The sequence below is a fragment of the Manacus candei genome, unplaced genomic scaffold (assembly GCF_025592945.1).
Source record: "Manacus candei isolate 608988 ecotype Guabito, Panama unplaced genomic scaffold, ASM2559294v1 h1tg000237l, whole genome shotgun sequence".
Lineage (NCBI taxonomy): Eukaryota > Metazoa > Chordata > Aves > Passeriformes > Pipridae > Manacus > Manacus candei.
The window spans coordinates 216,730-229,163 of record NW_026138285.1 but is presented as its reverse complement, the minus strand read 5'-3'; the positions used below and the strand labels follow the sequence as shown (position 1 = coordinate 229,163).

Sequence of the window (12,434 nt, the reverse complement as noted above, 5' to 3'; positions counted from 1 at the left end):
TTAGAATGGCTGAAACTCTATTTCTCATTAGCAACAACAGGGAACTATTGCTACTTCCAATAAAATATTGTTGTATACTTTATAATGGCCTTAAGGGGTTTCAGATCACTTACATCAGCTTGGCATTTAGAATACTTCAAAATCCCTCTGTCCAAAAAGAAGTATCTCTGTAAGCAGAAATGTAGAAAATTAAAAACAAACAAAACACACACAAAAAACCTAAACAGAAAACCACCACAAACACACCATCCTCCCTTCCCTTTCTTTGGAGAACACTTTCTCTGCTTTTAAGTAACCTTTTTGCCACAAAACCACACCAAGTAAGTCCCACTCAGGTGGCATCAAGCTTTCAGATACACATTTCTTTCCTACCTTGTGCCAGCCTTTCAAAGGCCATTTTCTCTTTTTCAGCAAGCAGCCCTCCTGCTTCTGCGGCTCCTGGGTACAATTCATTGCTCCCCGGAGTCCTTCTACAATTTCCCAGCTGTCCTGCTTAAACAGAAAATCCAAATGTAGATCTTATTTCTTCCAAAGAACTGAATTGTTAAGAGAGATTCAAGAAGAAGAAGGCTATAAGAAAAAAAACAAAACCCAATTGTTGTTGAAATCTAACCAAAGATCCATCTTTGCACTTTTAAATATCTTCCAAGAGATAAGATTACTTTTTATCTTCATAGAAACAATACCAGCTCAACAAAACATAATTTTGATGACAACATCCTTCATTGCATCTATGTGCTTACCAGAATGTTATATGTATATTTTCGTGTACATACATACACGCAGTACATAACCACAGCGTAGTCACAAATTAGCATAAAAAATTTTCTGCTATCACAGGCAGAAACAGTCTTATGTTAAAATGATATGTTTTTATAAGTTATGAAGCTAAAAAGAAAAGACACTGAAAATGAAGAACTTTTCCATAAAACTCTTTTGCCCATATCCAGTAAGTCGAAGTTTTTTGCCTGGTGTAAATTGCAGTCTCCCTAAAGTAAAAATAAAATATAAATTAAAAAGCCAAGGAAGTAACTTGAGTACTACAAGGAACATGACATAAAGGGAACATGCAAGAAAAATAAAAACGACCTTTCCTAAGATGTAACTGTATTTAAAAGAGAATCTCTTTTTTGTCATCAGGAACTCTTAAATGAAAGACCCTGCAGCAACATAACAGAGAAGAGACTAAATGTCATAATATTTTTACAGTTTTTATATGGAACAACTGCAAATGACAAGATAACATGAGTTTCAATGTTTCTGATCAGAGATCTCATTAATTAACTATTGCCAGCTACCACAGGGTTTGGCAGACATAGAATGATAACAACTGACAGGAAATGGTATGTGCTAGTACCATCCCCTTATATTTGAAAAAGACAAACAATAGTTTAACACAGATTGTAATGACAAAAAAAGAACTAGTATGAAATACTTTAGGGAAAACAGAACTATAGCAGGTAGGTAAGTACTCATAGTCCTCCCTGTAAGATACATAGGTAAGTATTCCCCAAAAGAACTTGACTGGCTACAAAAAAAAAAATTTAAACTAAAAATGAAACAAAACAAAACAAAAATCAGCAAGAGTGCTAATTTTCCTCATTTATCTATCTCCAGAATCCTTAACATTCACTTCTTTAAACTCAGAGAAAAAATTACATCAGGTATTATACTCATTACTTGTGAAACACGGCATTAAAAGAAACCATCTTCAAAAAGACATTAATTTCATCATGTTACTGTTGGCACTCCACTACTTCTTTATTATTTTCCTTGTGCTGCACTTAATGGAACAAACTGGAAAGCTGCTCTGCTTTCCTGTTTTGAGTTCAGTCTCTCAACATTCACTACACAACAAGCCGCAAGCAGTAGAAATGTGGGGCTGAGCAGCTCCTGTCATTCAACATCTCACAGATCACTCAACGATGTCCTGCTACCTGAATGCAAGTTGAGAGTGCAGTTGTTCTAACAAAAATTTTTATCAGGGCACACATTTTTTGTCCCTACAGATCGGTAGGGATTTGTCAGTTTATCCCTGTCACTTTTGTAACAAATAACTTCTTTACTCCCTCCACCAGTTTAAGAAACGTTTTGACAGCTCCTTAGATACCATTATTTCTAACCAACAATCATGAAAATATTTTTTTCTATTGAAAACCAGAAGTTACACTCCATATTCTTTTTTTTTTTTTTTTTTTATTTGTACTACTTTGGGACTCACTCAGAATTCTCAATAATCATGAACCCTTTCCTGCTCTGGGGTATATTACTATGGATCAGATCAGGGAGCAGAAAAGTTACTCATGGATATCATGAGTCAGAGGGCTGCAGGAAGACAGGAGGCCTCCTGGGCTGTCTCCAGCACATCAGTCCAACACCAGCAGCAAAATCTGCTGGTCGAGCCCATCAGCATTGGTCTTTCACAGGGTGATGAAGCAGAGATCAAGTCCGTGCCCATGCAAGGACAGCTAGCTAGAGCTTGCTAGCTGCTGTTTGACAGCTCCTCAAGTGCAAAGACAGATCTAAGCCTCCACAATTAAGGACCTTTCCACCACCACCACCTTTTTTCTTTTTTTTTGACAGAACATTCCCGTCTACAATTTTGGAAGCCAAAGAGAAATTATGTTCCACCACCTCTTTTGCCTCAAATTTAAATATAGTCAATTAAATTTTTCCTGAATGGTCTTGGATTTCTGTTTCCTGTAAAGATTATTTATTAACCCTTATATAAGCACAAGGACTGGGACTGTTATGATGACAGAGAGCAGACTCTTTATATATCATCAAATATAATGTAATGCTACAATTTACACTAACACCTGAAATTGCTGCTGCTTAAATGCCCACATGTGGATAAAATCTCATGTCCTCAGAAAATATGATCTACTAAATAAGCCAATATAAAAAAATAATCTTGATATTAGCTGATTTCAAATTGGGGACTTGAATAAAGGCAAACATTTTAAAACATAAGAAACCTGATGGAACTAATGAGATAATTCTAACTAAGAACTAACAGGAGCACCTGGGAGATTAAGAAAAATGTTGTGTTAATGGTTTTGTTTCTTTCTTCTTCGAAGAGCTTAAAAGCTGTTTTGCCCAATTACCAAGCAAGCTCTTTCTTTTGTCTTGCTAAAATATATTAAACTGCAGTACCCAAACACCTAAATTTTCCACGGAGAATTAATCTGGTAGTAGTTAAGACTAGCAAACAGTAGATCCTTTTCAATATTCTAGTGTTGTAGCTAACGAAACAACTTCTCCAACTTTGGGATCAAGTTCCCACAGACTGCAGTTAAGCATAATAATAGTATATCATTGACGGATCGGTCTGCTTGCAGGAGGCAAGCAGAAATTTGAGCACGGTCAAAGAAAACATAGTAATCCAGATTCACAGAATCATAGAATATTGTGGGTTGGAAGGGATCTTAAAAATCATCTAGTTCCAGCCCCTCTGCCATGAACAGGGACACCTTTCACTAGACCAGGCTGCTCATAGCCCCATGCAGCCCAGCCTTGAACACTTCCAGGGATGGGGGCATCCACAACTTCTCTAGGCAACCTGTTCCAGTTCCTCACAACCTTCGCCATAAAGAATGTCCTCCTAACATCTAATCTAAATCTCCACTCTTTTAGTTTAAAACCATTCCCCTTTGTCTTATCAGTATGTGCACATGTAAAAATTTGTTCTCCATCTTTTTGGTAAGCTTCCTTTAAGTACTCAAAAAGGTTGCAATGAGATCTTTGTGGAGCCTCATCTTTAGATAAGTTTAGAAAGTTAGAAGTTACAGACCCATGCTATATTTGAGCGTATGAGGTGGAAAAGGAAGCAGCTGAGAAACAGCTCAGCCAATTACACCCACCTGGAATATACACGGTGTTAACAGTTTTGATCAAACTTTAAAATACAGAACACATTATGGCCTGCATTACAACTCCAATTTTGTCTGGATCTCTTCTGCAGTTCAGACACAAGGTGTCACACATTCCTGCAGGAAAGCCACACTTATCAGTGCTCTTCAGGTCAATGAGGTGGCCTAGAATGTGGCTTCACAATTAAAAAGTGTGAAAATGCGAAGAAAAACAGAAGTGGGAGCACTGATTCCCATCAAGCAGGCTCAATGATCTGCCAGATCTCAGGTGGTGAAGGCAAGCTTCCAGCTCACCTTTCTGCCCTGGGAACCCCACACTTCAAAGGTAGCTTAGTTGCATTAGAAATTGATCCTCTTAAAAGCTTACAGAATTAACAGTTTGGGGACCCGCTGGATACATGCAAGGTGTAATGATGCATTATCAGCATCTGGTCCTCTTCCATTATACATCCTTCCAGAAGAATAAAACCTATCCCACCTGAACAGCCAAACTCTCATATTTTCCAAAACACTGCTGCTGTGACTGGTTTTGGATCCATTTGCTCTTGACCCAGACCCTATACATCTTGATCAGGACTTTGATTTGCAAGAGATCTAACACCTTACTGAATGAGGAAAGAGTGTCAGCTGGCTATTGCTGGGAGCAGCTGCAGAAGTGAAAGAAAAATGCTTACTCTCTAAAATGAAGGCAAATGAATCAAGCTGGTTGATTATCATCTGTACTCATCCATCTGAAATAGCAGAGGAGCAAACTGGAGATACAGGATTTCCTGAAAGAATTCGGGTTATGCTGCCTTTTGCTGATTCTTATCCCACAATAGGGAACTGAAAGAGATAGCCCAAACCACAGCACTAACTTAAAAAAACCCCAAACAATGACACTCCCTCATCTTCCCTCCCCCCCCCAACTCCCAGACGAATGGCATTAACAATTCTAGCATCAGTCTGATGTCCAGATTGGTTGTGTCATAAAATTATGACACTACAAAAGATACTTTGCATCATTATGGGCCCAAATCTGCACGCAATGATCAACATTGCATTTCCTGTCCAGGAAGAAATTTCACTCAGGTCTAAGGGAGGAATAAAATCTTTACTTCTCTAAGGTCCAGAGGTGCTCCTTTAAGATCAGCACTGAAAAACCACCCTGTAGATGCTACTTGGCCTATACCTGCTCTGTGGAAGAGGGAAAAAACCCATACACTTTGGTCTCCAGAGTTAAGCCCATCATTATGTAAATGTAGTAATTTTCTTTGTTCAATGAGATAAAACCTCCTCATTTTCTGCAATATTCTGCACTGCACAGTTCCTCAAGGCAAATTATTTCAGGAGAAAGTACGAAGTAATGATTCTGAATGGCTCTCAGACTGATGCTTGCAGTTTCAGCTCCCTGAACGAAATAGATGATAGTGACAGACTTTCTTCCAGTGCAAAATGCAGTCAGTTGTACCAAATATTTTGAAGTGCCAAAAATAGAAAACTGCTTTGTGGAGGATAAGGGTTGGCATCAGCTGCAACTAAAGCATTTGTTATGGTTCATAAAATTGGTAGAAATGATTTAATTTTATTTTACAGAACATGAGGTTTTTTTAAGTGGTTCTCCTGTCATAAAGCTTTTCCCTAGTGGACCTATTTTAAAAGTTAGTTAACATATTAGATTTAAAAATAACTACCAAAATATATCTTCTTTTGATCACAGGTCAACTTAAATTTGAATAACATCAACATCAGTTTTCCTTCCTCACAAAACACAGTTTGTTTGTCTCTTCCACATCTTGGGAAAGAGATCCCTTTCCATAATTGAAGGAGAGAGGCAGAGAAAAGCAAAGAGGTGGGAAGTGGCAGTAGCCTCCAGCTTGCCATGAGGCTTCAAGATGAAGGTGAACTCAGCGGAAGAGTTCACACTCAGTTCACGCTCAGTTCAGTTCGCACTGCAAGTGTGTTACATCTGGTCTGAAACGGACACCAAATGCAGCAAAAGAAGTAGATCCCTCCAAGTCTTGCAGCCCTGCTTAAGTCAACTCCTTTCTAGCACAGTGGCCCATTTTCTGCATCACAGGCCTCATGGTCCACATCAGTAGCACACCAACTAAATTTTAGCAGACTCAGCAACCCTGCACTACTGTGGTTCCATATCCCGATCTCAGGTCACTTGGTGCTAGTGTACACCAGCAACAGTCTATGCCTAGGAAATCAGAGACTCAAAACTCAGATCCTGCTGTTTTCTGGGCAAACCTCCCCCCACCCCAACTTTCCTCCCCCCACACTTTTAAGAATTTCTTTCTACTTAATCAGATTCAAAGAACTGCTGTCAGAGCAGCAGCACAGAGAAAAACACCTGTCAGACAGATCTGTTGCTAACCTGCAAGCCACAAGCCCACTTCTGAAGGTGCCTGAGAGAGACACAGGTGTCTGAAGGAGAAATAATTAGCCCTCCATGAAGAAGGAGAAGGAAGATGAAGGAAAGAATACCAACATCATAGCATGTCACTCTAACCTGCACAGTACACAGCAACATCATTTAAACTTTCATGATACTATTAATAAAAAAGTATCAGTAACCGTGTTACATTCTACTAGTCCACCAGCATTTTGAAACAAAAAAAAACCCCAACAAAACCAAAACCAAACAAACAGACAAACAAAAACCTGCTGGAAGTTGTTGCATATGTGGTCCTTTTTGGATTAGAGGATTTTTAACAATTTTTATAGAACTTGAGATTGTTGCTGTTTTCTTAACAGAACACTTAAAGTACTGTCATTTAAACTAATATACAGATGGAAAGGGCAAATTAAATGACCCTCAGGCATTGGCATCACTCATTCCCAGTCTTGTCAGCCCTGTGTTGGTGGGTATTAGCAGGGACAGACTACAAAGCTCCAGTTTGCCAATACAAGAAACAGAAAAGAAGTGATTAATAATATAAACCAAACTACTCAATCTGGCATGACAAGAAATCCTCTGTGGGAAGAGGGGAGCAAAGGGACAGGACACAAGAAAGATCTCAACATCCTCACTACCTGCACCAATAATTAGATTTTATAATATATGCTATACTGTATGGTTTGCACCACTGAAGAAAGGGTCTATCTAGCAGGGTAAAGATCTGTACAATCTATAAGATCAGAGCCTTCTAGAGAACAGGAACAGGGACAAGACATCTGTTCCTCACCAAAGCACTGCAGTGTCCAGATCAGTATGTCTGGCAGAGTACTGCCTCTGTTAGACCTAAAGGTCCATCTTCCCACAAGCAGCACAGAAGAGTATAGCCAATAAAACATTCACTGAAACATGCTACCATCACGAATTATAATTAACAAATAAATTCAAAAAGTAAGGTAAAATGACCCATAGACATTACTTTCAAGTAAATATCCGAAGTGCATAACACACAGTGTGTTTAAATCTTATTAAAGATATTTAAAGCTTTTTTTTTCTTTAAGTATTATCTTATTTAATCTCTTTTCCCCAGTAAAACAGTTTGCTGTGTAAACTGCGAGACAACTTCAGTTTGAAAAAACAGCCACGTGAAAAACACCAAAACCATCAGGGAATTTAAGAAGGAACAGCAATACGCAGCCATGCACATAAACACTGACAATGCTGAAATGAACTCTAATTTAGAAATTTTTTTTTCCCATTCTAAATATCACTACTTTGAAGTAAGATCTCTACATCACTTCAAGAGTTGCAAACAAAGTTATAGGATAAGCTAGAGAGTTATTGCACTTGGTAAAGAAGGAAACAGAGAAATTATTAAAGTATTTCATGCAGATATTAGAAAACTCTATTTAAAAAATAAAAAAATATCATAAATACCATTGTAACCTTAAAAAGTGCACATAATTTCCAGAAAATATGTTTGTAAATTTTCAGACTGTATAGAAAAAGCAAGCAAGCAGAGCTCTTAGCTCTGCTTAGTGGTTACTTCCCAGCATATAGCAAGTCACACAAACTCCCCGAGGTCTGTGTTTTGCCTCTATCATCATCACCGTCTACAAATATGGACAATCAGTCAACCCGTGTAGGTTCCCCAGTGAAAAAGAATATTGTTATTTATACTTGGTAACGCAATCACTGGCCATGAAATGTTTAATAAGGAAACACTGATCTAAGTGGAGATATTTATCACAACACCCCATAGTATTACAAACAAATATCAACTGTATTACCCTTCATTATACATTGGGAAACAATCTACTTTATAACTCCATTTAGCTTGTCTTGAGAGGTCTATAAGGCCATTTACCATCTGCCTGACTCCCATGAACGAGCACGGATGTCCCAGGAATACACACAAAACACCAAGCTGCGTCTCTCACCTTCCTCAGGTACACCTTGCTTTTTTGCACAAGGGTCAAAGACTAAAAAATTGGGGACTGACAAAATGACATTAAAACTTACTAAATTTTTCCTTTTCTCCAGAGCAGGTGAGAACAAAATGGATAAGAAATGGGACCCACTAAGAATAGTTTCAAAAGCCCAAGCTAGCCAACAGATTTTATCATGTTAAATGGCAGTAAGAGAGGTTCTTGCAGAAATTGCTTCTGCATAAGTATGGTTGTTCACACGGCTGTGTAACACACCAGTGGATTTAGTCATGCTCACGTAAATCTTATTATTTAAATACTATATGATAACACTTGATAGACATGAACTGTTGAAACAGACAATACAAAATCTTTCAAATTACACTTTTTAAAGGTAATCTCATACAGAGGATGTGAAAAATAATGCTGCAGGAAAACAAAAAAAAGAAATCCTGAAAGTAGGGATTTCATTGTTTAATATACTAGAACAGTACTTTAAAAGGCATAAATTGACCAGAGATTTGTCTGCCTTGCCAACTGTAGGTACAGGGCCAAAAGTCCCAGAAAAGCAGGTGCTGTTTCAAAACACAGCTGAGGTCTCCAAAGCTTTTGGGGGATTGGAATGCTCAATTCCAATTAAAATTTCAGCCTGAGGCAGTTTCAAGAGCTCCACTAAGCCAGCACTCACAAAGATAAAAGTTTATGTTGAGCATATTGCTCACGATTTTGCAAGCATGGATTGAGCATGTTTAAGCTTAATTTTCAGTGTGGCTGCAGGTCAGTGCTTCTTGCCCATAAACAAAAGCAGCCTCACCTGTCAGGTGCAAACACCTGTAGACATGTCTTTTGAAATGGAGAGGTTTAAAGAATAGCATCATCTCTGCGGAAAACAAAGCAACCTTTACCTTAGGCACCCAGATGCATCATGTTACATGAATACTTATTTTCCTATCTAAGATCTACAGCAACAACCAGCACAAATGGGCATTCAAAGAGGCCTATGTCAGGTTTCTGAAAAATGCATTATCTTTCACACATGCATGCACACCTTTTTCCTGGAAACTTGAAATAAACAGAGTGGTTACATAATATTCTATCACAAATGTAGTATCTTACAGAAGATTTGGCATTTCAGGATCAAACCACTGAGACCAAGACACTACAGAAGCTCTATTTCACTATAAAAACACCATACATACAACATGACAGAAATCAAAATTTACTGCTAGTATTCCAGTTTTACACATGCCTGCTGTTCAGTAATGTGTGTTTACTGCATTTGACTCAGAGTAAGATGCTGTTACCAACAAAAAATTTAAAAAAAAGAAGAGAGTAAGGAAAGTAAAGATGTCATGAAATAAAACAAGCATCAGGAAAGCAGAGTTTAGGAGATTTGCCAATATTCAAAAACAAAAGTAACAGCCAATCTTAGCAATGCTTTCACTTTGGATAAAAAAGCTTGCATTACCTGTCGACTTCCCTGCTTGGAGGAGCAGCTGCTAGTACTTCTGGAAGGAGACAACATTTTCTGGGATGCACCAAAGTTTTTTTCTTCACTCATGATCCAAAACTATTTGTTTCACATAAGCTCACTTAGAACACCATTAAAAGGTAATTTAGAAAATGTGTTGGAAGACTCCTCAGAGAAACAGTGAACTCATCCTTTACCCAAATGCAGTCCAGTGGCAGGATCTGCATTCCATGGAAAATCCTAAAAGGGAAAAGCAAAACAAAAAGCCAAGTTATCAGATGCTGTCACCCACTGTCATCCTGCAGAATGAATCATAATAAAGCCTTTGGTAATACAAGATGAGCATGTTGCTGTACATTATAAGACATTAATTCAACAATCACTTCAAGACAAATTTGCAAGTTTCAAACAGGAATTACATGAATTTTGGATCCTAAACATGTTTTAATTGCTGTGATTTATTCAGAGGACAAAGTACAGTATCAAGCATTTTTTTACAGATTTAAATTAATTAAAAGATATTAATAAAGACAAGCAAAGAGAATAATAAATGCCTATATGAAATGGACCAAAATAGAGTCCTAATGAGAAGAAAACAAATGTCTCATTAAAAAAATGGTGTATAATCAAAAATAAAGCTCTTTTTCTCAGTTCCTTGATAATTTAAACAAGTAAGCACGGTTTCAGGTTGTAAGGAAAAAAACCCCTCTATACAAATAAAGAGGAATACCTAAAAGTAGCGAGCATGAAAATTGAGCTGCATAGAGCTGTACATGACTACTTTTACCTGGAATCAGAAAGTTGTAACTACTATCACATCAGTTGTCTCAGTCAGTGACTGGAAGAATAATTAACACTCTGTTTAATAACAGTGCTTCTTGCAGCATATGCAAATAAAAGCCATGCCAGAAACTTGCAATAACAGATTTCTAGTGTGGGCAAGAGTTGTCATGGTAACTGCATATTTTTTTAAAAAAAACAAGCAGAGGATATGAAAAGAGGGTGATGCTTTCCAAAACTTGGGGTGGTGGAGAACCTGTATAAATTGTATATCACTTTGAATTTTATTGTCTCAGGCAAGGAATTTGCAATTAGAAAGAGTCCAAGAACCACTAATGAGAAAGGTGAGGAAAGTAAGGGAGGGCAATTTCATTTCCAAAACTGGAGGCACTACTTCACAATTCTCTTGCTTGCACTGTCACAACAGTCCTGAACTAGGATCACTGTTTATTGAAGTTTGCCATTCATTTTTTCTTGAAGAGGCTTAAAAACCTATTCTGAGAGAAGTAGCATTTTCAGATCCCTAGTAAAAACACTTTGGGTATTTTAAGAACTCATTTCCCTTTTTAAAAAAAACAACCAACCAACCAAAAAAAATCAGATCAAAAGCCACAGACAAAAAACCAAACCCAGAACACACAATTAAAACCAGGTGCTATATTTAAGATGAAGACAACACTGCAGCAAAAAACCTCTCTCCCTACTGCTGTAGTCTGAAGCATCCAACTTCTGAACACAGACCTTTTCCTATCTACACTGCCTTTCTCGCAATATAGTTTGCTGTATCATTTCCATCAACATGCCCTCTTTTCACCTGAAACACAGTCTCTATGGCATTTACTTTACCTAGTTAGAAATATTCTCTTACCACCAGAGCAAATCAGATAACCTCTCCTCTTCACTGCTTCATATTCAGAATGAGCACCTTGTTACAGCCTTCATTGGTGTCTATCTAGAATTTTGGCAATGATTGGCATAGTTCGTGGCAAGGAACAGGCTCTAATTTGCAGCAAAATGCACTGAAAATTACTGCTATCAGTACCTTGCAGGTATATCTCCAGGACACACTACATTTAAGATACACAGTGCCCTTTGTCTGTTTGAACACACAGCACAATAGTTGTGTATTGACAAGTAACTGAAAACAACAAGAGGTCTCATGGACTTTGGCACAAAGAGAAGCGATACAATAGTATTTCTATCATCATGTTTTTGTGTGGAGTCCAAATGAAGTTAAGGTTTGGCTACATTACCATTTTAGGACAGAGCAGAGGGGTACACTCCCACTGCAATCCATTTGGGTTTCAACTGCAGGGCAATCTTGGAACATGGAAACCAAATACCTTTTGGATTAAATATGCTCCAGGAGTGCATCCAGTGCTCAAAAGCATTAAGCCTATAACACCTGACTAGAGTTAGTCCTGACTAGTGTCATCCAGGGGTCGATGATGGTTCTTCACCTTTAACTGGATGACTAAAAGGATCCACTTTTGCTGCACTGCTCTACATGCTAACATTGACATCATATACACACAGACTTACACCACCTAAGAAAGTACTTAAGATCTCCTAAGGCATTGTCATTTGTCCTTTTGGAATCAAAAAGAGCGAGATGGGCACTTTTCCAGAATTCAAATGAGCTGAAGATGACTCACTACCTAACAAACCAGGAGTAGGAGACAGGTGGGGTAAATTTGGCAGAGAGCACCTGAAGGATTTTGTCAGTCTGCTTCCAAAATTGGGCTTTTAAATTTTCCTTTATTCCTTCAAATTAATATCTGCATGGGCTGAAGGAAAGGCTTTTGTTACCAACTCTGAAGAACGCAGGAGTGAAATATGCCCTCTCCACAATGCTTTATTTTATTACTGTTTCCCAGTAATGTAACTTATTACCTTGAGACTTCCAGATCTGAACATGAAAGTGTATGTGAATAATGATCATGGCCACAACTCCTTCGTGAAAACTGCTACATGCTCCAGCAACTACTTTGTGCTCCTTT

General features: G+C 38.0%; 1 protein-coding gene across 8 annotated transcripts in view; it reads right to left on the bottom strand.

Annotated features, from left to right (window-relative positions):
- Positions 1 to 12,434, bottom strand: part of OSBPL3 (oxysterol binding protein like 3) — a 94,697-nt gene that overhangs the window by 42,330 nt on the left and 39,933 nt on the right. For all 8 annotated transcript variants that reach the window (XM_051774918.1, XM_051774913.1, XM_051774911.1 and 5 more), the window contains 3 exons: positions 9,652 to 9,894; positions 373 to 489; positions 114 to 167 (listed from right to left, as the gene is read on the bottom strand). In XM_051774918.1, the coding sequence (XP_051630878.1) occupies positions 114 to 167; positions 373 to 489; positions 9,652 to 9,744 (264 nt within the window). In that variant the 5' untranslated portion in view covers positions 9,745 to 9,894. The remainder of the gene's footprint in view (positions 1 to 113; positions 168 to 372; positions 490 to 9,651; positions 9,895 to 12,434) is intronic.